Source organism: Sciurus vulgaris (assembly GCF_902686455.1).
Source record: "Sciurus vulgaris genome assembly, chromosome: 8".
Taxonomy (NCBI): Eukaryota; Metazoa; Chordata; class Mammalia; order Rodentia; family Sciuridae; genus Sciurus; species Sciurus vulgaris.
Window position 1 is genome coordinate 148,335,920 of NC_136468.1, and position 27,232 is coordinate 148,363,151.

Sequence of the window (27,232 nt, forward strand, 5' to 3'; positions counted from 1 at the left end):
GCGGGCGCCCGGTGCCTTCCCGGCCGCGCGGTGGGCGGCAGGGCGCGGGGCGGAGGCGCGGCGGGGCCGCCAGCGCGCAGGCCGGGGCGGGGCGAGGCGGGCGGAGGCGGCGCCTAGAAAAGGCGGCGCGGGCCGGTGCGAGCGGCCGGCGGGCGGCGGGGCTGGGCCGGCCGGGACGCGGCGGCAGCGCGGCCAGGCGAGGCCGGGGCGGCAGCACGCGGGGCGCGGGGCGCAGGCCTGAGCCGCGCGCTCGGCCGCAGGTCCCGGGCGCAGCCCTCGCCCGCCCCGCCGCCCGGGCCCGCCAGCCGGAGAGCCCCGCGCCAGACATGGTGGGCCACCTGCATCTGCAGGGCATGGAGGGCAGCCCCCGGGAGCAGAGCCGCGAGGGCCTGCTGGACAGCCCCGACTCCGGGCTGCCCCCCAGCCCCAGCCCCAGCCCGCCCTTCGACGCGCTGGCGCCCGGCATCCTCGACGCCCGCGCGGGGGGCGCCGGCACTGCCGCTGAGTCCCCCGGAACCAGCGAGGCCGGAGCGGTAAGGACGCGCCCTCGCGCGGAGCCTGGGCCAGGGCCGGGGCGGGGGCGAGGGGGCGGACCCGCTTGCTCCCTCCCAGGCCGAGGTGCCCAGCCGCCCCGCTCCGCAGGTGGGGTCCAGGGCCTGTGGGTGGGGTGGCCCAGCCTGGCCCCCAGACGGCTCCCTCGCGGGCCTCTCTCCAGAGTGAGTGTTAGCCTCAGTAATGCAGGGGACTAGCAGGCGGGTCCGAAGTGGGCGGCTGGCACGGACTCAGCCAGACATCCAGCATGGAGCGTGTCCACAGCTCCTGCGGGGCTCCCAGCCGACTGTCCTGGCACTGCCAACGGGAACCTTCTTTTCTAACCAAACCCAGACAGAAACCCTCCTTCCTGGGAGGTTGAGATGTTGACGTGGAGCTGAGCTGGCCAGGGAAGGCAGGAACCCCAGGTCAGCGAGCCCAGGGGCCTTCCAGCCACACCTAGCTTAGCTTCCCGCCGCCTCTGGTAGGGACCCAGCTTGGTGGTTGGACCCAGACTGAATTGCTGGGACAATGTGGGCAGAGTGGGCAGCAGCACAACTTGAGAAAATGACCAGCCAAAATGAGGGGAGGTTGCGGACAAGACCTGCCGCTCTCCGCCTGCCGTCCACGCAGCTCTGCAGGGTCCGGGATGTTGACCTGGAACCACCGCACCCCCACCCTGGGGCAGTAAATGCCTCCCCGCTCCCTCCCCACGCAGAAGGGACGGCCCTGCTCCTGGACCGTGCACTTCACCATGCCTCTCCTGCTCCTCGGCCTGCTGGACCCCGGGGGGCTGCCCTCGGAATCGCTTGGGGGATCTTTAAAATAGATCCAGCCCGCCTCCCACTCCAGGTCTCCTGGGTGGATTGACTGGGGCACAGCAGCGGCTCCCTTAGACAGAGTCATGCAGTGAACTTGAACTTGGTTCTGGCTTTGGGGGCTGGGGTGGAAGGGGCGCTGGGGTCTCTGGGAGTGGATGAGCTCCTGGCAGGGGGCCTGGTCTTGCTGTCCTGCAGTCCTCACCGAGCCTCGGGCCACACTGGGGATCGGTCCCTGTGGTGTCTTCCACAGGGGACTCAGAGAAAAGGCACAGAGATGGGCCTTCTCCTTGATGCCTGGCGTGACCCGGGCACCTCTGCCCTCCAGGCCAGCCCATGGCACCCGTCGGAATGGCGCGCCGGCTTGCCTGCCCCGGCCGCGCCGTTGGATCTGTTTTCCTTTCCTTGCTAACGGAGGCCAGGGCGGAACTGAGCTGCCTGGTCTCTTGGTTTGGCTGGGAATGAAAGCCTGGGCCCCTTCTGCACAGGTACCGGTCCCTCGCATTTGGGTGGCCCTTGCCAGGGGCCAGGAGCTGTCCACACCCTGTCCTGCCTCATCCTCCCTCACACGTTTTCCAGAGGGGCCCTGAGGTGCAAGGGTAGCTGCTTGCGGAACTGCCCAGCAGGCCGTGCGGGGAGAGCCAGGGAGCCAACTACAGGGTCCCCCTAACTGTGGAGCTGATTAATTACCTCTCAGAAATTTTAGTAGAAAATCAAAAGTGCCTACAGGGTCGAGAAGTTGCATTTAATAAAAAGAGAGGAAGTGGTTGCCACGGGCAATGGCCTCAGCAGTGGGGCTCCCTGGCAGATGGGGCCCCACCCACCTACCCATGACCACCACCCGGGCATCCACCTCACGTGGGCTTGAGTTGCCAGTCTGGTTGTTCAGCAGCAGCCCGCTTGCTGATGGCTCCCCAGGGCACCCTCCGGGCACAGCTGCGGGCAGACCATCTGCCCACCTGAGGACCAGGCACAGACACCGCCCCCGCGTCCTGGGTGGACTGTCCCATGGAGAGCGTGTGAGCTGGCCCCGTGTCACTCCGACTGGGCTGACACCCTGATCCAAGCCGGGGGCCCACTCCTCGGCCGGGGAGCTGGCTGATGTCCTGTCCCCAAGCCCTGGCCACCAAGGTCCTCAGCAGCTTGTCAACCTCCTCAAGGTGCTGACCGTACCTCCTGAAGCTGGCTAAGCTTCGCTTCATCGAGGAGTCCCCGGTTCCGTTTTGTTGTTGTTGTTGTTGTTGTTGTTTGTTTTACCAGGAATTGAATCCAGGGTCACTTAACCACTGAGCTGCATCCCCAGCCCCATTTTGTATTTTATTTAGAGACAGGGCCTCACTAAGTTGCTGAGGCTGGCTTTGAACTCCCGATCCTCCTGCCTCGGCCTCCCGAGCCACTGGAATTACAGGCATGCCCCACTCTGCCCTATCCCTACTTTGTACTGATAAGCTGGACTTGCCCTCTGGACAGTCCCCTGCTGATCCAGAGCTTCCAAATTGTCCCCCAGGACATAGATGGCATTAGGGACCAGGCCAGGGACAAGGGGCTCCCCTCCCCCCGCTAGGCTATGGTTTTCCTGCTCACGCCGGGAGCACAGGTGGGCATGTTTCTGATGACTCCCAACCAAAGACCTGGGAGCCAGCGCCGTGTCCCGCCAGGGCCTACTGAGGGAGCCCTGCCAGGTTTGGGGACACAGCAGTGCGCGAGCCGTTGGCGGTCCCCACCCTTGTGGAATGGCCTTCCAAATGTTTTACTCGGAGTCAGGTGGAGTGACACGCATCCCTGTGACAGAAACTGGGCCAGTGCCACAGCTTTGGGTGGGCGGTCGGGGCAGGGACACTTGACAGAAGCCTGCTGAACGCCACAGTGAGTGGGGACAGGACCGGAGTGGTCTTGGTCTGGGAGAAGAGTGTGTGTGCCCGAGAATGGCCCGGAGGCCCGGGCGGCAGGAGCGGGTGGGAGAGGCCTGGGCGGGGCTTCCAAGCTGAGCCGAGGCCAGCAATCAAAGTCCCCTGGGTCTTCTTTGAACTCTGCGTGTGACTGTTCTCTTTCTTAGAGGCCTCGGGAGCCCCGAACCCCAATTTAGAAAACCAATCAGAGACTAGGGAGCTGGGGCCTCCGCACCATCTGGGTGGCCCCGAGCTCTTGTGACCTGGGACGGTGAGCTGGGGCCTAGGGTGTCTGCCAGCAGCTTCAGATCACTGATGTCCAGGCCGGCCAGGCAAGGGGCATGGCGCCAACCAGGCCAGCACTGTGCCCAGGTGGAGTGCGCGCCACTGTCCCCTCCGGTTAGTCGGAGCTGCTGGCGCTGGGTGGCCTTGCAGGGAGGGCTGGGCCAGCCGTGGAGATGGAGACCGGCAGATGACCACGTCCATATGGGCACTTTGGGCACGGCCCGGTCCTGTCATACTGCCCTCGGGGGGACTGCAGGTGGCACTTGGGGTCTGGCCGTGTCCTCTCGGGGGTCCACAATTCTAACAGCTCCCGAGGCAGGCCGGCCTCGGACGCACAGTGGAAGGTCGGGTGACAGGCGGCTGCAGCCGCCTCTCCAGGACAGAGGTGAGGCCTTGCCCCTGGGTTCCACCTGCTGCCTGGGCGTCACCAGGTGCTCCTGTGGCACACGTGCCCCCACCTCTCCTCGGTGCCCCCAGAGTCCCCAGAGGACGAGGGGCTGGCTGCCCGCCCCCCTGCCCGGACAAGCCTGCGGGTCAGGCCGGGCACCTTGCCCCCTTGAAACACCCTGGCCACGCGTGAGGCCGGGCGGTCACGCTCAGGACTCCGTCCTTCGTCCACTCCTGGCCTGCAATGGCAAACCAAGCCCGAGAGAGCGAGCAAAGGCAGCCAGGGCGTCAGGGCCCGGGGCAGGAGGATGCGTTGGCTCCGGTGGTTGTGACCAGGTGCCCCCGAGCCACACGGAGCAGGAAAAGCGTGTGCTGGCTCAGGGTTTCGGAGGTCCAGTCCGCGGCTGGCCCCCTCCATTGCTCGGGGCCCAAGACGGGGCAGAACATCATGGTGGGAGGGCGTGGTGGAGGAAGGTAGCCGAGGACGTGGCACCAGGGGGCAGAGAGGGCTCCGTTCAGAGGCAAAATGTAGATTCAGAGGCTGGTCCCAGAGGCTGGCCCCAGCGACCTCCCCCAGCCTCACCTACCTGCCTTCCCCAGATTCACCCTGCCTGCCTCCCCCAGCCTCACCTGCCTGCCTCCCCAGCCTCACCTACCTGCCTCCCCCAGCCTCACCTGCCTGCCTGCAGCTGCGGCCCAGGTTGTCCAGGTCAGTGGGACCATCCACCAGTTAGGCACAGGCTCTCTGACCCCGTCGTCTCACCCATGAGCTCTGGGGGTCACCTCACATCACAGGTGGCCAGTGGTCAGAGACAGAAGGTACATGGATGGGTGAGTGGATGAAGAACAGATGGGCAGACGGACAAAGGGGTGGATGGGCAGATGGACAAACAGACAGACACAGGGATGGTGGATGGATGGATGTACTGACAAATGGACAAATCAACAGATGGACAGTCGATGGAGGGATGGATGGATGGATGGATGGACAGACGGATGGAGAGATGAGCGGATGGATGGATGAAAAGACTAGAACAGGGCTCGGTCAGCCCCGCGACCCCTGGGAGGCTCCCGGTGTCCCTGGCCCGTGACGGAGTCTGAGCGTTCTCAGATGGAGGGGAAGGTGGGTGGGGCAGAGGGAGGGGCCTGCAGGGCCGCCTGGCTGTCCAGCCGTCTGCAGCAGTCGCTGCTGGAACTCGCTTTCGTCTGTGGCCCTAGCGTGGAAAGAGGACGATGGGCATGCCCTTCCTGTGCTCTGGACCAGGAGCCAGCGGGGCCGCCTTCCTGGGAACCGTGTTGCAGATGGGGCCTGGCCGCCTCTCCAGGCAGGTGTGTCGTCCTCCTGGCCCCCTGGCTGGGCGTGACCCGTGGACCCAGCAACCTCCCGTGCAGTGTCTGAAGCCTAGGGTGCTGAAGCACGCAGGGCCTGCCGGCCCCCTGCGCAGGTCAGGCCTTGGTGAGGGCAGGTGCCAGGCACGTTCTCTGGGTGACCCCTAAAGCTCAGGGAGCAGGTTGTGGCCTTGGAGCTGCCCAGCCACCCCCTTCCCTCTGGAAAAGGCCCCTGGTCTGTCTCCAGGGAGACCCCACCCTCAGCCCTTTGGCCCACAAGGTCACCCTGGCGCCCTGGGTTGGTGGCCCCACGTCTTACTGGCTGGCAGACCCTGTGGGTGCCCCTCCCACAGCCACAGTGCCTGAGCTGGGGACAAGCAGAAGCTCCTCACAGCCCGAGGCAGGTCTGAATCAGGGCAGGCAGGCCAGGCTCCTGAAGGCTGTGGCAGAGGACACGTCTGTGCGCTCCTGGCTTCTGGTGGTGGCTGGCCGTCCCCAGCACCCTGCCGGTCTCTGTCCCTCTTCCCTCTGTGTGTCCTATGGCCAATTTCCCCCTAAGCCGGTGGCCAGTGACAGTGGCCACTGGCCAAGGGCCACTCTGGCCCAGGATGCCCTCATCTGATCCCAATACCCTCAGACCCCGTTTCCAAGGTCACTTCTGCAGGTCCTGGGGCTCAGGACTCCAGCAGACCTTTGTGGGGACACGTCAGCCCTCCCTGTCTCCCTGGTGCTCCTTCCAGCCCCACGGGTTTGTGTCGTGTCCCCTCCTGGCGTCAGAGCCTGTGGCCCCTAAGCCTCTGGCCCTCCCGGGGTGCAGCTTGGTCCTTCGGGCCTCGGGATCCTCCATCCACGGCCCCAGTAGCTGCCTGATGTGCGGTGTTAGCAGAAAGAAGACAGACCCCTCCCCAGGCCCAGGGTCCGCCCACCGCCCAGGCCCTGCGTGGGGGACGGGGACCAGGTGCTTCAGACCCCGCCCTCCCTTCCTCTTCCGCGTGAAGGCCGGTCCAGGCCACCCTTAGCCAGCGGTGAGCGTTGGTCTCCAGACACCTGCAGCATACCCCGGGCAGTCGTGGCTGACGCCATTGCCCCGGGAGCCATCCTGCCTGAGCAAGGCCCTTGGCGCCCTTGTGGAGGCTGCGGGTGGCTTTGGAGAGGCCGCCTCTCCTGGGGGCAGCTGTGGAGCGCGTGGGCCACCCAGGCTGGGCACCAACACCACCGGTCCTTCCCTGTGCATCTCTGTCTGGAGAGGCCAGGACCTGTGGCCGGTCAGGGCCGTCAGTTCGTGGCCTGACGCTCCTGTAGGGAACCGCTTGGTTGTCCCCTGCTGGCTGTGGCCCTCGGCCTGGTTGGGCCTCCAGAGCGTGGACTTCCAGCCAGCGTGGGCCCTCGTCCTGGGCTGCGGGAAGGCAGGGGAATCACGGGGGAGCGTAGTGGCCCTCGGCCATGTGCCCTGGACTCACTCCCTCTCAGGCCTCCCCTGCCCAGGAGGAGGGCAGGCCGGCGGGCCCAGCCTGGAATAGGCAGGTGGGACCGAGGGTCCGTCCCAGCTGTGGGTCTGCTTGGGGGACGGCTGGGTGGGGGCAGGAAGGTGGCGCTGGGGGCGGGGCGGGGGCCACGTGTTCCTGGCCCTGCGCCCTGGCGCTGCCCGGGGTCACAGCCCACCAGGGGGTTGTGCCCTGGGCCTCCAGCAGCCCTCAGTGCCACTGCGGGGCCTCACAGATGGCATGGCCTCCTGCCACGGAGGAGCAAGTCCCGCACGGTGGGCAATGCCAAGGGCTCAGCAGATTCTGCCCAGGTCAGGGCGACCCTGGCCTGGGGACGGGCCCAGGCTACCGTCCTGGAGTCAGAACACCCACAGTGGAGGGCTGGCCGCTCAGCTCACGTGCGGACTCCCCGGCCCCGCCCCAGCCTGTGCCCGGTTTCCACCGGCTCTGCGTATCTCGCCCGTGGGCTCCGGTCAGGGCAGGCCCCAGACGGCTTCCCAGGGCGCCTTGGAAGGTGGTGCCGAGCACGGCTCCTGGCCCAGCCTGTGAATCAAGCCTTGTCTGCTGCCTGGCAGCCAGGCGGGCGCCATCCGGCTGGAGCGGGCTGCTCTCCTCGCCCAGGCCCAGGCAGGCACCCAGCACGGCAGCACCCACACAGGGTCCTGGGGAGCCCGGGGAGCAGCACTACAGCGCCCGCCGCCCAGGCCACGCCCCGCAGGCCCCTGGCACCACCCCTCAGCACCCTGCAGGGGCTGTTCCTCCCGCCCCTGGGTGGGCCTGGAGCACAGTAGGTGCCCAACACCGGGTGCCAAGCTTGGGAGGGCGGCTCGCAGAGAGCGTCTGCACCCGCAGCCACTGAGCTTTGCGGCTGACTTAATGTGAGCCCTGGGGGCCAGTGGACCCTCTGTGCCCTGCACCACCGGGAAGGCAGAAGCCTGGAGGGACAGGGTCCCCATGGCCTGATGTCCCCTCTTCACTCAGGGATGGTGTCTCGCGCGGATGCCAGGCAGGTGGGAAGGAGGCGCCGCCCCTGCCCCTGGGAGTCGCGGTCTGCTGGGGTCTGGGCACAGACTGCCCCGAACCTGGGAGTGAGCCATCTGTGACCCTCGCTTTTGCTGGCTCGTGAGTGTGACGGGGCCAGGCCTGGGCGGCGGCCACTGTGCCAGAGGCCGCCTGTTAGTGGGCTTGAGCTGCCCCTGTCCCCAGTGCTGTCCTGGGGCAAAGACATCTCCTCCCCATGCTCAGGAAGGGGACAGCCGGTCCCCAGGGGCCAGCTGTCACAGGTAGGACCGACTGCTGGGTCGCACTCCTGAGCTCCTTGCAGTGAGGTGAGGCCAGTTGCGCTGGACCACCACTGACCATGGCGTAATCAGACCTGCTGAAGTGGGACAATTGCAGCATCACGGAAGGGCCCCGCGGCGAATGGACAGTGTCTGTGGAACAGTGTGGGAGGCGGAGGAGGCCCTGGTGAAGGCCTTCAGGTGGAAAGGGACAGTTGGCTTCGTGCTGGGCTGTAGACTCAGGATCTGAATCCTAAAAATCGATTTGGGGCAGGATGGGCAACTTCAGGCCTGGTTCGATCCAGGCAGGCCTCACGGATGTTGGCAAGACTCAGTCGTTCACTGTCTTTGGTCCCTGCTGTCCTCGGTGTTGCTTCATTTCCAGATGGGTTTTCCTCAGAGGGGGCAGGCTGGCCATTCCCTCTCTCTGTGCTTAGTCACCTGGGGTCTTCTCTGGCAGAAAGCCTGGGTAGGCCTCTCATTGTCCTACGTGGGCCGCAGGCCATGGCTAAAGCTATCCTGGTCCTGGGGAAGATGCAGGGCTGTCTCCAGGAGAGGTGGATGCTGGGTAGGCAAAACCAGGGCATGTACCTGCCTGAGTTCCCACTGGCCCCCTGTGCCCCTCTGCGGTCCTGGGGCTCCCTGTGTCCTCCCCAAGCAGATGTGGCCCAGACACCTGTGCACTGGAGTCTCTACCCCTCTGGAGGCTGTGGCAGCCTCAGGCAGTGCCAGGGACACTGTGTCTCTGAGAAACGCTGTCCCAGCTCCTCATGGGGTGCCACCCGCAGGGCTCCCAAGGGTCGTCCTGGTGGTGAAGGACTCTGAGCCTGGCTCGGGGGCTTGCTGTGGCCTGGGGTGGTGGTGGGCACCTTACCACGTCCCCTTACTGAGGTGTCCAGGAACTGGGGTGCAGGCTAGGGCATGGCGAGCTGTGGGTCCAGCTGGGAGTGCTGGGCAGGCACCTGAGGGCCAGGGCCACAGAGGGACAGTGGGGTGGACTTCTTGACGGACCCCCCCCAGTGCAGCTTGCAGACCAAGCCAGGGCTGGAAGGGGTTGGGTGGCCAGACTGTGCCCAGCAGGAAGCTGAGGTCCAGTGCCAAAGGGCTGTGTGACCCCTGCCCCTCTCCAGGACCCCCCGGCACCTGCGATGAGGCCCCGGATGCTGCCGGTGTTCTTTGGGGAGGGCATCAAGGTGGACCCAGAGCCCTCACATGAAATCCGGTGAGTGGGTGCAGCCCAGCGGGTGCTGGTCCCAGGCCTGGTGGGGAGGGCTGGGGTCCAGACCAGCTGGGGGTCCACAGGCCGCCTCCCTCTGGGTGCCACCCACTGCTAGGGCCATGGCCCCTCCCAGAGCTTGCGCTTCTGGCTTAGTCCCCAGAAGTCTGGGAGTGGAACTGGGGCACAGGTTGGTCCCTGAGGGGACTTTCTGGGAGATCTTTGACGAGCTCGTTGGAAGCTGTACAGGCAAGCCTGACAGACTGGCCCGGCTTCCTGTGGCCCTTCTTCCGTAGGCCCTAGAGCGGGCAGGTGCCACCTTGTCCTGTAACCCTAAACGCTTCTGCGGATTCCAGGACTTGCCCGTGACACAGTTCCATTGTCAAAACCAGTAAATCCAATGCCGTCAAATTCAAGGCTCCCACAGGCCCGGGTGCGGCTCTGCTGCGGCCAGGCGAGGCCCCTTGCGCGCGGCCTCACCCGCCCTCCCCGCCTCCACAGCTGCAGCTCGGAGGTCAGCTACGCCGCGGAGACGCGCTTCCGGGACAAGGTGTTCTGCGCGCCGCTGCCCACAGTCACCGCCTACAGCGAGACCATCGTGGCCGCACCCAACTGCACGTGGCGCAGCTACCGCAGCCAGCTGACCCTGGAGCCGCGCCCGCGCGCCCTGCGCTTCCGCAGCACCGCCTTCATCTTCCCCAAGCGCGCGCGCAGCACCTTCCGCACCACGCTGCTCTGCAGCCTGGGCCGCGCGCGCCGCTCCTTCACCGCCAGCGTGCAGCTGCGGCCCGGCCAGCCCGCGCCCTAGGCCGCCCGCCCGCGCGCTCTGCCTCCTCCGCCTGGGCCGCGCCGGGCAGGAGCGCGGGGTGCCGCCCGCCCTGCGGAGGCTCCCGCCAAGCGGCCCTTTCAGAGTGCGGCGCGCCAGGCCAGGGGCCCAGCCCAGGGCCAGCTCGGTGGACATCGAGCGCGAGGGCGGCAAAGCCAGGGCTGGAGTGGCTCCGCGGGGCGGGGCATCCTGGGAAGTGCCTGGAGCCACTGCCATTCCACTGTCCTGCGCGCCGGTGTGGACGGTCCAGCCCGGCCGCCAAGGGAAGGCCTCCCCGCAGGGTGGACAAATCCCCGGACACGCTCTGGAACTGAACGCTGGGACCTCAGAGCTCTTGTGCCGGGTGCCAGGGGAAGGCGCCTGTCACCTGCCTGGGGCCAAGTCTGGACTGGAGGGGCCAGCTCCAGCTGGCCTCCCGTGATTCTGAATGACCGCGCGGGCTGGGCTCGGGCGCCCTGGGGCAGTGCCTGGGCCACTGAACCCAGCCCCAGAAGCCCCCTGTGGCCAGACGTCCTCCTGAACCTTCCTCCCCCCAGGCCTGAAGGCGCCCAGTGGCTGGGCCACCTGCTGCCGCCCTGGGAACCCCAGGAGGGGAGGGGACGGCTTCTGGGGCTGGAGCTCCCTCCATGGGACCAGGAGGGGCAGTGGGCGGCGGGTCCAGGAGAGGCCAGCGGCTGACCTGTTTTGATGTATCTCCACAGATCGCGCGTCCCCAGTGCTTCCCTGATTCACAGATAAGAAGTCCAGCGGTCATTTAATAAAGCGTGCAGACCCCTGAGGGGCTTCCTCTTCCATTCCCAAGGTCCCCAGCACCCCTGGGGCACCTGTCTTCTGGCCACAGGTCTTTCCTCCCACTTTCTCAGGGGCCCAATGTGCGGGGGACACCCCATCCTGCCCACAGCCTCCGAGTGCACCCCCACCGGAGGACTGACTCCCGAGGACGTGGCGGGCAGCCCAGCAGTCTGTGTACTGTGCAGTGCTGGCCTCAGACCCCCGGGCTTGCGCAAGCGCAGTGCCCCGCGCACAGTCCGGGGTGGGCCGTCCTGCCTGCGCCCTGGCAGTGCAGGGTCCACAGCTCACGGGACGTCCTCCCCGCCCCCGGTGCACTGACTAAAGGCAGGACGCAGCAGCACTTGGGAAAACCAGCAGATTGCCCCATGGAGCCACCGCCGGCCCCTCCTCGGAGACCCTGGTGCCCCAACTGGACTTGTGTCGGGTCACCTGGGCTCCCAGCAGTGCCCAGCCCCGCCGAGCCCCACGCATGGTTGCCTCACCTCAACCACCTCTCCCCAAGGCTGCCACCCCCAGGAGGCCCCACGGCTGCGCCCAGGAAGCCTTGACCTGGGCTGCCCAGGGCCTGGGGGCAGGTCCATTCCCACCCAGGCCTTCTGCAGAGCCCTCTGCCCTTCCTCCGGTCACCTGCTCAGACATGGGCAGAGGCTGGGCCCAGGTGCTGGTCTAGCGCCAACCTCGGCACCACCCTGCCATCACGGCGAGGGCCCCACTCCAGACCTGGGGCACAGCCAGGGGCACAGGAATCTCACCCGAGCCGACTTCCCCGGGTCCTGGAACTTGGCGGCACTGGCCCACAACTCTCCTCTGATCTTCTGTTTGGATCCTTGCAGTATCAGCTCAACTCAGGAGGTGGCGGGAGGTTTGGAGCCAAAGCCAGGGTCTGGAGAGGAGACGGCTCTGCCTGGTTTGGGACAGCACTAATAGACCCCAGAGAAGGGAGGACGTGAGAGGGGCGGTGAGATCTTCAAGGACACAATGCCCTATTGGGTTTTGAAGTGTGTGTAGGAGTTCTCCTGGGAGAGGAAGGTGAGGGAACTGCACAGCCTCCGTTTTAAAGGTGGAGTGAGGAAGCGTCCAATGAGATGGGGGCAGAGGGACCTTTGGAGGTCGAGGACTGGCTGGATGCAGCTGGGAAGCCAAGTGGTCACTCAGATGGCACCAGATCACTCATCAATCCTGCCAACACACCCTATGGTGGGTCTGGGCCACTGTCCTTCTGGGAAGCCAGACCAAAATGCCGAGAGGTCCAGCTCTGAGGCCCAGACGGGACTGGCAGTGCTGACCCGTGGGCTGACCCCTGGTTCACCCCACACGACTCCAGTCTGACTGCCGCTGAGGGAGGTGCCGTGGAGTCCCGGGAGGCACCGGCAACGAGGGGCCAACCCCTGGCAGCTGGTGTGGCCCAGGACATGACCCTTCTGGACCCCAGGCGGGGGCTGGTCTGTGTCAAGATGGAGGCAGGGTCTTTTGCCAGCCCACACTGCCACCTGCCCGTCAGCACTGGTACTGCAGCCGGGGAGCAGACAACCCAGCCAGGAGGCATCAGGACCCACTGCATGAAATGCATGAAGGAGAAGCAAAGCCCCTGAGGTCAGTGGCCACACCTGGAGGCCAGGCTGCATGGCTCTGAGGCCCTCGGGGAAGGGGCATGCAGGGGGACGCTGGCCAACTGCCAGGGGCAGGGCGGTGGCCTGAGCAGGCACACGCCGCCTTCTCCTACCTCCTCAGGCCACCCAGGTCCCCACCAAGGTGGAGGCCGAATCCCAGGCTGGGGCTTTAGAGGCTGGAGTTGACTGTAGAGGCTGTGGATGATTTCTGTCCGATGGACCCAGGTTCTCCTATCTGTTGCCACCCAAGGGCTAGCAAGGCTTGGTCTCTGTGCTGCTAAAGGGGAGGCTGGAGTTAGAAGCCTGCACAGGCCAAGCAGGGACTCGGGCCATGGCCATCATCTCTGGGGAGGCCCAGCAGAGCCTTGGAGGCAGCTGTCCCACTGTGGGATCCCTGATTCTTTGGCCAGACACAGTGACCCTGCTAACCAGCTGCTGGGCCAGGGTGGGCCTCCGAAGCCCACATGCTGGGTGGCTTGGGCTGTGGAGGCTGGGGGATGAGGCTGGCTGGAAGCCAGGGCCTGGACTCCTGAGATCGGCATGACCCGTAAGTCTTTGGAGAAAGAGCAGAGAGAGCGGCCACTCTGCAGACCACCACGGGGACTCACCCTTGCAGCCCGAGCCCCAAGCCAAAGGGCACACCATGCGCAGCCCCAGGGGTGGGCGCCACCACACACCTGGTCAGTCCTGGGCAGTGTGACACAAGTCGCCATGCACATGGCTTCCAGGCCATTCAGGCAGCACTGACCTGGCTCTGCTGAGAAGGAAGGTTCCGGACCTGTTCTGGGAAGAGGGTCCTTCTCGGAGGCCACCCTGGCCAGAGTGGCTACAGGGCCGCCCTGGCCAGCAGATGCTCAGGGTTAGGAGGGCCTTCCTTCCTCCAGGTTCTCAGGCACGGGACCACCGTCCTCCATGCACAGGTGGACAGGTACGTCGCCCCATGCCCTGCCGATGAGTGCCTGACCTGGCCCTGGGCATGCTTGCAGGCCAGGGGTGCCAGGCAGGGCTCTGCGGCCAGAGGGGAGAGCCGGGGGACAATGGGTGCCTGGCATCTGAAGTCGGATGGGAAACCTGCTGGCTCCTTAAGGTGAAGGCAGCGGGCAGTGTGTGAGGACCGGCAGCCACGGGGGCACCTCACCACTGGTGACTTCTGGACACACCAAGGGCATGGGCACTGGACACCTTTGCCATGGGCGGGAACGCCCCATCCCCCACCAAGGGTGTGAACTCCCCATCCCCCACCAAGGGTGTGAACGTCCCACTCCCCCACCAAGGGTGTGAACGCCTCACTCCACCAAGGGTATGAATGCCTCACTCCACCAAGGGTGTGAATGCCCCACTCCCCCACCAAGGGTGTGAACGCCCCACTCCCCCACCAAGGGTGTGAACGCCCCACTCCCCCACCAAGGGTGTGAACGCCCCACTCCCCCACCAAGGGTGTGAACGCCTCACTCCACCAAGGGTGTGAACGCCTCACTCCACCAAGCGTGTGAACGCCTCACTCCACCAAGGGTGTGAACGCCCCACTCTCCCACCAAGGGTGTGAACGCCCCACTCACCCACCAAGGGTGTGAACGCCCCACTCACCCACCAAGGGTGTGAACGCCCCACTCACCCACCAAGGGTGTGAACGCCCCACTCACCCACCAAGGGTGTGAACGTCCCACTCACCCACCAAGGGTGTGAACGTCCCACTCACCCACCAAGGGTGTGAACATCCCACTCCACCAAGGTTTTGAACGCCCCACTCCCCCACCAAGGGTGTGAACGCCCCACTCCCCCACCAAGAGTGTGAACGTCCCACTCCACCAAGGGTGTGAACGCCACACTCCCCCAACAAGGGTGTGAACGCCACACTCCCCCAAGGGTGTGAACGCCCCACTCCCCCACCAAGGGTGTGAGCGCCCCACTCCCCCACCAAGGGTGTGAACGCCCCACTCCCCCCACCAAGCGTGTGAACGCCCCACTCACCCACCAAGGGTGTGAACGTCCCACTCCCCCACCAAGGGTGTGAACGCCCCAATCCCCCACCAAGGGTGTGAACGCCCCACTCACCCACCAAGAGTGTGAACGTCCCACTCCACCAAGGGTGTGAACGCCCCACTCCCCCACCAAGGGTGTGAACGCCCCACTCCCCCCACCAAGCGTGTGAACGCCCCACTCACCCACCAAGGGTGTGAACGCCCCACTCCCCCACCAAGGGTGTGAACGCCCCAATCCCCCACCAAGGGTGTGAACGCCCCACTCACCCACCAAGAGTGTGAACGTCCCACTCCACCAAGGGTGTGAACGCCCCACTCCCCCACCAAGGGTGTGAGCGCCCCACTCCCCCACCAACGGAGTGAATGCCCCACTCCACCAAGGGTGTGAATGCCCCACTCCCCCCACCAAGGGTGTGAATGCCCCACTCACCCACCAAGGTTGAGAAAGCCCCACTCCCCCACCAAGGGTGTGAATGCCCCACTCCCCCACCAAGGTTGTGAACGCCCCACTCCACCAAGGGTGTGAATGCCTCACTCCACCAAGCGTGTGAACGCCTCACTCCACCAAGGGTGTGAATGCCCCACTTTCCCACCAAGGGTGTGAATGCCCCACTTTCCCACCAAGGGTGTGAACGCCCCACTCCCCCACCAAGGGTGTGAACGCCCCACTCACCCACCAAGGGTGTGAACGCCTCACTCCACCAAGGGTGTGAACGCCCCACTCCACCAAGGGTGTGAACGCCCCACTCACCCACCAAGGGTGTGAACGCCCCACTCCCCCACCAAGGGTGTGAATGCCCCACTCCCCCACCAAGGTTGTGAACGCCCCACTCACCCACCAAGATTGTGAACGCCCCACTCCCCCACCAAGGGTGTGAACGCCCCACTCCCCCACCAAGGGTGTGAACGTCCCACTCACCCACCAAGATTTTGAACGTCCCACTCCCCCACCAAGGGTGTGAACATCCCACTCACCCACCAATCGTGTGAACGTCCCACTCACCCACCAATCGTGTGAATGTCCCACTCCCACTTCGTGTGTGAATGCGCCACTCCTCCAAGGGTGTGAACACACACCACACTTCCACCATGGGTGTGAGCCCTGTACATACTCCATGGGTATGACCACCCCACACCTCCAACGGTGTGAATAGCAAACATTTCCACCATGGGTGCGAGCCCCATACCTACTCAATGAGCGTGAACGCCCCACTCCCCCACCAAGGGTGTGAACGCCCCACTCCCCCACCAAGGTTGTGAACGTCCCACTCACCCACCAAGATTGTGAACGTCCCACTCACCCACCAAGGGTGTGAACGCCCCACTCTCCCACCAAGGGTGCGAACGTCCCACTCACCCTCCAAGATTGTGAACGTCCCACTCCCACTTCGTGTGTGAATGTGCCACTCCTCCAAGGGTGTGAACACACACCACACTTCCACCATGGGTGTGAGCCATGTACATACTCCATGGGTATGACCACCCCACACCTCCAACGGTGTGAATAGAAAACATTTCCACCATGGGTGCGAGCCCCATACCTACTCAATGAGTGTGAATGCCCCACTCCTCCAAGGGTGTGAACACCCACATCTCCACCATGGGTGTGAGAGTCCCATACCTCCACATGTTTGAACACTGCACACCTCCACATATGTTTGAACACGGTACACCTCCATATCGGTGTGAATGCCCCATACCTCCATATGTGTGTGAATGCCCCACACCTCCACATGGTTGTGAATGCCCCATACCTCCATATGTGTGTGAATGTCCCACACCTCCACATGGGTGTGAATGCCCCATACCTCCATATCGGTGTGAATGTCCCACACCTTCAAAGGGTATGAATACCCCCCACCTCCACATGTGTATGCACGCACCATTCCTTCAAAGGGTATGAATATCCTGCCCCTCCACCATGGGTGTGAATACCCCACTCCACATGGGTGTGAATGCCCCACACCTCCACATGGGTATGAACACTTGATGCCCTTGTCATAGGTGTGACTTTTCAATGTTCTGAGGATGATACCCTTCCCTTGCCTTTCTCATGGCAGAGTGAGTCAAAGGGACGCCCCTGGTGCTCCAGGGCACACTCCTGCTGCACCTCGACCTCCAGGTACCTGCCCTCCTGGCTGCCCAGTCCAAAGCAGAGAAGACACCTTTGTATCGAGTATGATTTGCTTTTAATTAGAACAACGTGTGTAAATGACAGAAAGCCACCACCATGCGCAGATGGTGGCCACAGAACACGCATCAAATTTGTTCTGCCCAAGGAAGGGAGGGAGGGAGGGCACGGGGGCTTGTGAGCCGGCGGCCCCTGCCCTCTGGGTCCTGTGGACAATGGGATCACCGACTGTTGGCCTGCACACACCTCTCCAACGTAAGCAGAGATCGAAAGCACAGCAGCAATAATACTGGGTGAGTCCTTCTTTGCATAAAACATCTGAATTAATTCACTGAAGGTATCAAAAATATACCCTGTAAACCCATACATCATTTACACCACCTTTCCTTCCCACGCTGCGGCAACAGGCGTGAAGGAAACAGTCCAGTTCCTTGGAGCATCTGCTTGCCCCAGGCCGCACCTGGCCCTTTCGTCTGCCCGCCTGGTCTGACTTGGTTTCCAGCAGTCTCATGGGGCAGCCAAAGGGGACTGTGACGAGAGTGCTGGAGGCTGGACAGGGCTGTGTCCGTCTGTCCAGAGCACTAAGCGGGATGGGAGGCAGGGGACAGGGGCTGCTAGCTCAGTTTAGACTTTGGTTCCAAATGCATTAAGGGGGGAGGCAGTGGCATGGAGGAGCCTGGTCATCCTTTCGGGTCCCTGGTGGCCCCGGCCACGTGCATGTGGTCACCATGCGCTCACTGTGCCCCCTCCCGGGCCTGCTGCCCTCCCCTCCCCTCCCCTCCCGAGCACCAGGTGAACGTGCCCTGAGTAAGGTCACTGTGCAGGGCCAGCCGGAGTCGGGGTCTTAGTTAAGGCTTTAGACAGGCGAGGATGCCAGCTCAGGTGGACAGACGGACGGATGGACGCGCAGGCAGACTCGGGGCTCCTTCCTTGGCAGGCGCGTCGGAAGCCACCCTGCCAGGCCTCGCCTGGGGCTCCTGCTGCCCGTCTGGAGTCACTCGCTGTCGGAGAGCGTCTCATACTGTGAGCACAGCAGAGGCTTGGGCTCCTCGTCCCAGGCGTGGTGCGGGCCGGCCAGGGGCCCGCTGCCCGCAGGGAGGCCCGGCGGGGGCGGGGAGGCCATGGCGCCCGCCTGTAGCCGTATGAACAGTGGGTTGCAGGGGAAAGGTGTGGAACCTGTGGCAAAGACGGGCAGCTGCTCGCCAGGCCCCGCTGCCCACACGGTATGGCCCCGCCATCCCACCACCGTGCTGGGTCAGGCTTCCCTGTTCGCCCGACACTCTGAGACCTTTGCCAAGGTCCCCTGCAGCCCAGGACCTTGAGCATCCCTAGGCTATCTGCTTCCCTACTCAGTGTCCTCCAGCACCCTGGAAGCTCATGTCAGAAGTCCAGCTCCGCTGTACGGTCCACCAAGCCCTGCCCTGCCCCCACCCACTGTGGCTTCCCAGGTCCTCTCCTCTGCAGGCCCAGGGACTGGCTTTCCTAGACAGTCTTAGTCATACCCATGTCCGTGGCCTGTGCTGCTCCACACTCAGGGCACAGCTGGCTGGGCCCACGCGGTGCTCAGTGGCCCCCCTCCCAGGCCCATGGCTGGTGCCCACCTGCGGACGAGGGCCGGTCCTCCCACACACGGCTGGTAAGCGGTGTCCGGCGGTTGCAGTCTCCCTCTGAGTGCACCGAGGAGACAGAGGGCGGCCGGTCCCCGCATGCCAGGCCCGGGGCTGGGGACTTGGCTTTTCGGCTACTGGGTCTACCAGAGACCTTGGCCTTCCCGCCACCACCTACGAGGGGACAAAGTGGGAAGGGCCGTGTTGGACAGTGGAGACAGCGCCATGCTGCAAGGGGACGTGAGCGTCGGGGGTGACATCCTGCAAGGCGAAGCCACCTGCTCTGGGTCCTCCAAGGAGAGGATGACGGCAGGATGGCCCCTGCCCCCAGGAGGCCCAGGAGGGCGGCCAGACGGCCAGACCCAGCACGAGGCCGGAACCTGGAGGTCAGTGTCTACTGGGGTCAGGCTGCTGGCACGGCCCGAGCCTGCTGCGCGCCTCCCCACCCGCTGGGGCTGGACCTCTGAGCAGGAAGCCTCTGCTGGACTGAGCACTGCCCAGGATGATGCTGGGCTGAACAGGCTATGGCCTCTGCCAAGAAGCCAGGACCCTGAGGCCAGGCCTGAGCCTACGAGTCCAGAACTTCCTGGAGCCTCAGCGTCCAGGGTGGACAACTGAGCCCCAGGCCCCTGCTCTGTCCCTGTGAGAACGGCAGGTCCTGACGGGCGTGGGGGCTGGCCTCAGGCTCGTGGGGCTGAGGACGCGGGGCGCCCTTTAGCCCGAGGGCCAGTGGACCACGTGCAGGGGGCTGGCTGCTGGCCCCTCGTCCACAGCAAGATGGGTCCTTACTGCAGCCTGGTCTCCCCAGGGAGACGCAGGCTGGGCGCAGGGGCGGGCGGAGGCCCAGCGGGGAGGGGGGCAGCCGTGGGCAGCAGTGTGAGCGTCCGAGAAGCAGCAGGCCCGGGGCCTCTCGGGCACTGGGTGCCGCGACCCCGGGAGTCAGCCCAGCTCAGATCAGCAAACTCCAGAAGGACATCAAGAGCGCACAAAAAGTCACAAGCTCCAAAGCTCGAGGGGGTCAGAGGAGTAAGGCCACAGGGAGGGACAGACGGGCGGGAGGCCTGCAGACCTGGCGAGGTGAGCGTGTGGTCGCTCCGTCCGTCAGCAGCGGTTATGGGCATAGCGGCAGCGGGCAGACTGGCACTGGCACTCAGAGGGTTAAAAGCATTGGCGCCGAGCGGCGGGGGCTCCTCCCACTGGTCATATTTACCCATGAGAGCCTTTCTAATTATGGCCTCCAGCCCCAGGTTGGTGCTGGCGTGCTCCGGCACCGCCTGGCTTCTACAGGTCATGAGGCCTGGGAGAGACAGACAGACAGACAGACACAGGGCCGGGAGCCAGAGGGCGCCGAGGGGGGAGAGAGGAGAGAAACTTGTGAGCACGAATCCGCCAAGCCCGCACCGCCTCCCGCCCGCTCCTGCTGCAGGGCCCGGTTCCCGACCGACCTGGGGACCTGGGCCTCGGCCCGGCAGGGTGGCCCCCAGCCCCTCGCTGGCCTGGCAGGGTGGCCCCCAGCCCCTCGCTGGCCTTGGCTCTAACTCCAAACGGCCTTAGGGGGAGAGGTGGGGCTGGGTCGGGCGGGTGGCGGGGACTCGGTGGAGCCAGAGCCAGTGCTGGGCCTCGGGGTGGATGGGCTTGCGGGGACCCAGGGCAGGAGGTGGCCAGACACCCTCCCCGCGCCCTTCACCTACCGACACCCCCAGCTGTGCCTGACTGCCTGCCCCCAGCCCCGCCCAGAGCCAGAGGAGAAGGAAGTGCAGACGACGGAGGGAGGGCGGCAGCCATGCAGTTATGTGCGTGCGGGGCGGGCTGGGGACGACATGGTGGCCACCACGGGCCCCGGGAGACCCCTCTGTGCGTCCTGCTGGGCCTCCTGACCTGCCTTAGGCCTCTCCCTTCCTCATCCGCCTGGGGCCTCTGCAAACCCCTGGCCTCAGCACTTCGATTAACCCGTCGTGGAGGAATCCACAGCTCAGGGACCTCAGCTCCAGGAACTCAGAGCTCCTGAAGGCTCGGACTGCGAGCTGCCCGCGCGGCCTCGCAGGGTGGCAGTGCAGGGCCACCCTCAAAGCCCCCAGTCCCGGGTGGCTGCTCGCTGACTGTCTTGGGTTTAATTCCTGTCTTTCCCTGGTGCGGGGCGCTGGCCTCCCCCAGGTTGGAGCCGGGCCCGCGGCCGGCAGGCTCGCCCCCCCACCCCGCGCGTCAAGGTAAGTAAAGTCTGAGCACAGATGGGCGCCTGGAGAAAATCGTTTCTGTGGACTAAACTGCTTATGAGAAACAACAAAATAAAATAAAATTAAAACCAAATACGATTTCCAGATTCCGCGCGTCCTCGTGGGGCGCCTCCATGGATCCCTGCACCCCTGCGGGCCTGGTGTCTAGGACTGTGCCAAGACACCCGGGCACCACCTCTAACCAGCCTGCCTTTCACCCGACCCTCAAGCCTGAGGCTCAGCTCAGCCCCAGCCAGTGTCCAGTCAGGGCAGATGGACACACCCATGGGGCCTGGCTTTGGGAGGCCCCCAGGGGCCCCTTGTCCCCTGCTCACCACATTCCCAGGGCTCATGGCCCCTGAATGGCCACCAGGAAGGTCCGCAAACCTCCCCTGCCCACTCTGGTCTCAGGCTTGCACTGAGGCCGGAGGGTGACCTCAACGAACAGAGGAACAGAGCTTGGGACACCCCGGCCCTCAGCCCTGCCCCAGTTCCTTCCCCAGGGACAGCAGAAACACATGACGGCCCCTAGAGGCTGGGGGTGGGGGTGGGGGTGGGAAAGAGCCTACCCAGCCCCCAGGACTCCCAGGTCCAGAACCGCGCAGAAGCCTGAACTTCCACTTAAAACAGCACTTGGGGTCCACACCCAGCTCCCTTGCACGTGTGCATTTGATTTGCCAGAAAATAAAGTCTCCTGGTCCCTGGTGGAATTTCCAAGTAAACTGGAGGCTTAAGCCATGAGAGGTGCCTGCCAAGACCCCAGAGCTAGATGCCCACACCTGGTCCAGACGCCGCCGAGAAACCCACAGCCCAGAGGCCGCTCTAGGCAGCATGGTGACCGCTCACCAAGCCCATGGGACCTTGACCTTGACCTGCAAAGACACCTCTTGCAGCAAGAGCTCTACCCGGGACAAGGCTCGTGTGCCTGCGAGCGATGCTATCTCACAGCAGGGCTGAGACTAGGAGGACCGCACTTGAACTTTAGGGAAGGCTCTTGGTCCCCTGACAGCAGCTGGGCAGGGTGGGCGGGGAGGTGGGCAGCCCTGCAGGCCGTGTTGGGTGCATTACCTGCTCCGGTGATGGCGGGCATGTTGAAGATCTCTGTCCCGGGCTGGCCGATATCTGCAGGGGGAGGACAGGTGGGTGAGGCCCATGGCCCACAGGTCCTGGGAGATGGCCCACCGCCACCTGCGCCCTCCTGTGTGGTCTGCCAGGTGTGCCGGCATAACCCGGGGCCCACTCCTCAGGCACAGTCTGGGCGGGAGGGATGCCCTGCATTCCCGATGCTGCTGTCCCAGGATCACGCTCACAAGCCAGGACCCAGAGCTATTGCCTGGGGACTGTCAGCTGGAGGTCCGGTCCCAGCCAAGAGCCCTAACCATCCAGCAGAGGCGACCTCGAGGCTTGGGCCTCCGAGCTAAGTGCTGGAGTCCCGACAGCAACGTCAAGGGGCAGAACTGCAGGCCGTGAGCACCACGGGCACTGCCACCCAGCTGCAGCCACACCTGTGCTCCTCGTGCCCACGGAAAGACCTGCGAGCAGGACTCCCCAGGCTCCTGGAAGGTGGGGCGCCAGGAGGGCCGGCAACGCGCTGGGCCTTGGAATCCTGGGGCTCCCAGGCCCTTACTGTATTCCGGCTCATTCCGGTTGTGCGTGTTCAGCTTCTTGTTGATCTCCTGCTTCTTAGACTTCACCATGGCCGAGTTGCTCTCGGTCAGCTTGCTGAAGAAGGCTGGCGGCTGGCTGGTGTTGCCTGGGGACTTGGAGCCCATCCTGCTGCGGGGGTCAGGCACCCCGTCAGCCGTCGCCTTCGAGAGCCAGCCCTGTCTCCTCGCCCGCAGCTTGCACCCTGCCCCCACCCTGCAGTCGCAGCCTTGGGCTCAGGAGGGCTCAGGCCGTTCCCAGCTGCAGGGGCCACCCTGGGGACCAGCTGGCCCCGACCCACTGCAAGGAGCCTCAGATGGGAAAGTGGCAGAGCTCCTGGGCCAGAGGCCTGTGGCCTTGCTCTGGCCCCCGCCACCCACCGCACCCCATTTGGTGCACCGCACTTAACCCGCTTTCCAGACCCTCAAGCGCGGCTAGGAAGGCGGGCCTGGCCTGAGCCGAGATCCCAGTGCCAGCCAAGCCCCCCAGAGAGGGTGCATCCCCCGCCCCCCAGGCTTATGAATTCGTCCCTCAGCCGAGCTCGAGGCCCTTGCTGACCCCCACACAGCAGGAACGAATGGGGGCCAAGGCTGAGGAGGGGCCAAGTCAGACTCTGAGAGGGGCCTTGTGCTGCCCGTACCTGGGCTCCGCCTGCTCCCCATCCCGATATAGCAGGGGGTAGATGGCACCCCGGGGGTGGCCTGGTTCTGTCATGCCCTCCGGTGGGGACACAGGTTCAATGCTGTCCTCACTGCCCAGGACTGACGTCTTGCTTGGCTCTGGAGACCTGGTGGAGAGAGGGTCCCAGCTGGTCAGCACTCTCCTAAAGGGCTGGCCCTGCCCCCAGTGTCCACTCCAAGCAGGGCTGGGCACGCCTTCCCGGGAGCAGCCCGTTGTGAGGCTGCATGCCGTGCCCAGGCGCTCTCTGCCCCGAACGCTTCATTCGCAAATGCTCTAAACGCAAGCCACCTCAGGTCCTGGGTTGCATCTGCCTGTGGGCCTGTGTTTCAACCTCGCCTCTGGACCCTGGTCCCGAGGTAGCTGCTGCTTCTGCCTTGCTCTCAGGGCGCCCGGCAGTGTGCGTCCCACATGGGCTGGAAGGCTGGCCCCGGCAGCTGACTGCCCCCTGCACCCCCGGGCCCAGCGAGGTGCCTGACCCCACACTCACCTCTTGCCCCCTTCGCTGTGGGGGGACCCGCGGGCCGGGGCGCCATGGTCGGGGGGTGGGAGGTAGAGATCACCAGGTGGGCGGCGGAGGTCCAGGACGGGGCAGCTGGCTCCAGGGAAGGAGTAGAGGGGGGCGGGGAGGGGCGCGCTGAGCTGCTGCGGGTGGTGGCGGGTGTAGTCCTGCGTGATCACCTCCTGCGGGCCGGGCAGGGGTTAGGAGGCCCTCCCTGCTCCTGCGGGCACGGCAGGGGCGGGGCCAGCTTTGGGCAGAACCCTGGCTCCCTGCTCAACGTCCTGGCAACCAGGTCTGCCCACGCCTCCTGGGCCCCCACGCCCAAGTGCGCCAAGGAATGGCGCTCAGAGGCCCCCAACTGGTGCGTCCAGATGGGTCGGCCTGGGTTGCCCAGCACTCCTGACACCCAGGACCTGTGAAGGCCTTGGGGGCCTTCGTGGAGACGTGGGTCACTGGCAGTGGACACGTCGGAGCTGCCCTGGCATCTCGCCCGTGGCCACCCTGCCAGCACCAAGGACTGTGCGACCCCCCTGGGCCTGGTTCCCACCCCAGGTGCAAAGGGCAGAGAACAGGTAGTTACGCTGATGTGCTGTGCCAAGGTGACCACCCGCTGGTGACCTTTGACCCCAGGGGCAGTCTGGAGCAACGGGCTGGACACGGACTGGCTCTCGGGCAGTGGCCGCAGGTGTGGGAGGTGGGTGGCCTCTGGGCCAAGCTTCGCAGGGCCTGTGGGCAGAGTCCATTCAGCCAGGAGCGGGGGTGCCTGGGTTTCCAACAGAGCGACGGGTCAGGGCTCTTCCCGTTCCCTGGGCGGGACCTACCAGGCTGCTTGTGTCGCAGCTCGGCGTCCAGGTGGCTCCTGTCCAGCTCCTCGAGGTGCTTGGGGAGCCCCTTGTCATGGGTCAGGCTGGGCGAGCTTACTGGGCTGACGGGCTCCACCCCGTCGGGGCTGTACCCACCATGGTAGCCTGCAAGAGGGGCCGGGGTCAGGGCGCAGGCTGCCAACTGGGTCAAGCGCCAGGCTGCCCCCACGCTGGCCAGGCCCTGGGGAGGGCGGGGGCGGGATGGAGGCCCTGGAGACAGGGCACTGGGGCCGGGGAGAGGATCCCCCACTGGGGGATCTGCAGGGCCCGGGGACATGCAGACAGACCAGAGTAGAGCCAGGACAGCGGACAGCGGGAGGTGGGCGGGAGGTGGGCGGGAGGGTCCCATCGGGGTGGGACTGGTCAAGGAGCATGGTGGGGGCAGGCGTGGCACAGGCTGGGGGCCTGCCTGGGCACAGTGGCAGGGGAGGCAGCCCTGGAGGTGCCGCTGCTGGGGTATTGGGCTGGGCACACGCATCCCCGGGCCCCTCACAGCCGGGCAGAGCTGGACTCCTGGCTCTCCTGGACGGCGCAGCCCTGCCCTCCCCAGTGCCCCCCTCCTGGGCTTCCCACCCAGCTGGGTCCACAGCACCAGCAAACCCCACCCGCCCGAAGCCCCTCGGCTGCACCCCCGCCCCCAGACGAGGGCGAGGGGTAGAGGTCCAGGCCCGAGTCACGGTCCACTCAAAGGAAAAGGCGAAAATCCAAAAGAACCAAAACCAAAAATGATAAAAACTCATGACAGGACAATGCGGATGGTGAGGTGTCCCCGGCCGGGGGACGGGCAGCAGCTTGAGGACCACCGGAGCGTGCAAATCCACAGATGGGCTCGAGAACACAACGCCAAAGCCAACAAAAAAGGGGTCAAAAGAAAGATCTGAAAATATCTTTGGGCCACGAGACGGGCGGGCGGGGCCGGAGTCTTACCATCGCGAGGGGAGTCGTTGGCCAGCGAACCTCCTTCTCGCGGCCCCTTATCGTGAGCAATTTGACGCATGATTATCGCGTCTATGAAGGTGGCCGCTGTCAGGGTGGTCTTACCCAGAGCGCGCAGCTCCAGATCCTGGGTGGAAAAGGGTTTACTTTGAGTCTTTTCCCGGTGCGCGTCACAGGCCGAGGCGGGCGGGGCCGGCGGGTCCGGGCTGGCGTGCTGGGCTGCGAGGCTCTTGGCTGGGGCGCGGGCGGTGGCCGCGTGGCTGGAGCCGGGGGGCGCGAGGGGCCGGGGCTCGGAGCTCTTGCCGGGGGAGGAGGCGGGCTCGCGGGCCGGGGGCTTAGGGAGGAAGGCGTGGCCGGCGTCCGCACGGGGCCGCTCCGGCCGTGGGGCCCGTGGCGCCTCCTTGGGCAGCAGGACCGGCTCCATCAGGGTTGGGTAGACCCCATCGAGGGTACCACCCAGTGGGCAGTGGGTGGCGGGAGGGAAGCTGGCAGCTGGGCGGACGGGTGAGGAGGTGGAGGTGCACCTAGGGGAGAGGAGAAGGGGTCAGGCGGGTTGGCCAGGAGCCACCCCTCACCCACAACCCTGACCCAGGGACATCACATTCCCTCCTGGCCACCCGCAGGACTGGCGCAGCCCCACCTGCCCCATCCACTCCCTGCACCATTCCAGTTGCTGTTTGTAATTATGCACCTACTGAATGCCAGGCACTCGTTCCAGACCCTGACAAACAGCAGCCAGCAGGACCGACCAGGGCACCACAACTCCTGGCTGAGCAGACCCGCGAGCACAGGGCGGTGCGCCCGTCCTTCCCGACCCACTCCTGTGGCCTGCTCTTCAAGTCACCCCTCCCCCCACTCCCAGCACCACCCCCCCGTCAGCCCACGGGCCAGCCCGTGCTGAGTGACCTCTGCCCGCACCTCCTCCACCCCGACCCTCGTCCCTGCCCGCCTGCCGCGTGCACGTCCTCCTTCAGACCCACCACCCGCCCGCCGAGTGCCCACCAGGGCCTCCTGCCCTGGCCATTCCCTGCCCAGCACCCAGCAGGGCCACACCTCAGGACCGTGGGCGTGCTGGACTCCAGGGTGGCGGTGCTGCCCTTCGGGCCCGTGTTGTGCAGCACGCTGGGCCTCTGCTGCAGGGCGTCCTGCGTCCGGGGGGAGATGGGCGAGAGCTGGTGGGGGTGGGGGTGGGAGGCGGGGCGGCCGCCGCTGCCGCCGCTGCTGCTGCTGCTCTGCTCGGTACCTGGGCACAGGCTGCGGTCAGAGGGCACGGCCACAGGAGGCCCCCGAGGACCCCGGGGCCTGGGTCCGCGCCCTACCGGGTCTCCAGATGGGCGCGTGCTCCACCGTCGCCGTGGACGTGAGGACGGACTTGTCCCGCTCGCGATCCCGGTCCCGCTCCCGCTCCGACGAGGCTGCGCCCGCGGGCTTGGTCAAGGCAGCTCCTGGAACCCAAGGCCAGATTCAGCCCCGGCCGGGGAGGCCGGCCCTGTCCACCAGTGGCTGAGGCGGGCTCCCCGCTGCTGTGCCCAGGGCCCTGGGGACACCCGATACCTGGGGACAGCGGGGAGCCGCTGTGCCGGCTGCTGAAGGGCGCGGGCGCCGTGGGCAGGTAGGCCAGGCGGTCCACAGCAGCCGCAGGGGTGCCTGGTGTCGGGGGCACCAGCACAGGCAGGTGTGGCACTTGGGACAGGTCAATGATGCCTGGGGGACAGGGAGCGGTAGCGCAGGGGAGGGGTTGGCGACGGCGGGCAGACCTGCCCGCAGACCCCATCCCAGGCATGCTGGGCCCGCAGCACCACCCTGGAGGGCCGGGCCCTGCACGTGGGCTCTGCTCCCAGGCCCTGCCACCTCAGCAGGGCCTGGCCTCTGGTGTCCCTGGCGTCCCCAGTTGAGGACCCCGTCTAGGGGTCATGCGCATGCATGCCCCAGGCATGACTCAGGCACGGGTGCCACCGGGCTCTCACCTCGCGGGCCAGCGGCGTAATTGAGTGCCAGCGAGGACTCCCGGGGTGAGAGGCCCCGCAGCATGTCGGCGCGCTGGGCCATGGCGCTGGCGGCGTTGTGGTGCATCTGCTGCGAGGTGATGTAGTCGTTGATGATGGTCTGGCGGTTCTCCAGCGCCGCCGTGTCCGGGTAGCCGCGGATGAGGTACGGTGGGTACAGGTGTGGGTACGTGGGGTTGGGGGCCAGGTGCCGGGGCAGGTAGTAGGCAGCGGCTGCGGGGCA

General features: G+C 65.7%; 2 protein-coding genes across 2 annotated transcripts in view; one reads left to right on the top strand and one right to left on the bottom strand.

Annotated features, from left to right (window-relative positions):
• Window positions 1-143: 143 nt before the first annotated feature.
• Window positions 144-10,815, top strand: RFLNA (refilin A). The gene is given in 4 exon segments (XM_079152607.1): window positions 144-533; window positions 9,134-9,225; window positions 9,721-10,005; window positions 10,007-10,815. Coding segments are annotated over 4 exon segments (1,044 nt in total). The 5' UTR covers window positions 144-326; the 3' UTR covers window positions 10,467-10,815.
• Window positions 10,816-16,616: 5,801 nt separating this feature from the next.
• Window positions 16,617-27,232, bottom strand: part of NCOR2 (nuclear receptor corepressor 2) — a 99,083-nt gene continuing 88,467 nt past the window's right edge. Inside the window, 14 exon segments of the mRNA XM_079150438.1 lie at window positions 16,617-17,736; window positions 18,162-18,341; window positions 19,237-19,464; window positions 21,449-21,502; window positions 22,008-22,156; window positions 22,665-22,811; window positions 23,193-23,386; window positions 23,785-23,930; window positions 24,026-24,172; window positions 25,109-25,527; window positions 26,057-26,246; window positions 26,323-26,462; window positions 26,464-26,707; window positions 26,971-27,222. Of these exon segments, the coding sequence (XP_079006564.1) occupies window positions 17,555-17,736; window positions 18,162-18,341; window positions 19,237-19,464; window positions 21,449-21,502; window positions 22,008-22,156; window positions 22,665-22,811; window positions 23,193-23,386; window positions 23,785-23,930; window positions 24,026-24,172; window positions 25,109-25,527; window positions 26,057-26,246; window positions 26,323-26,462; window positions 26,464-26,707; window positions 26,971-27,222 (2,672 nt within the window). The 3' untranslated portion in view covers window positions 16,617-17,554.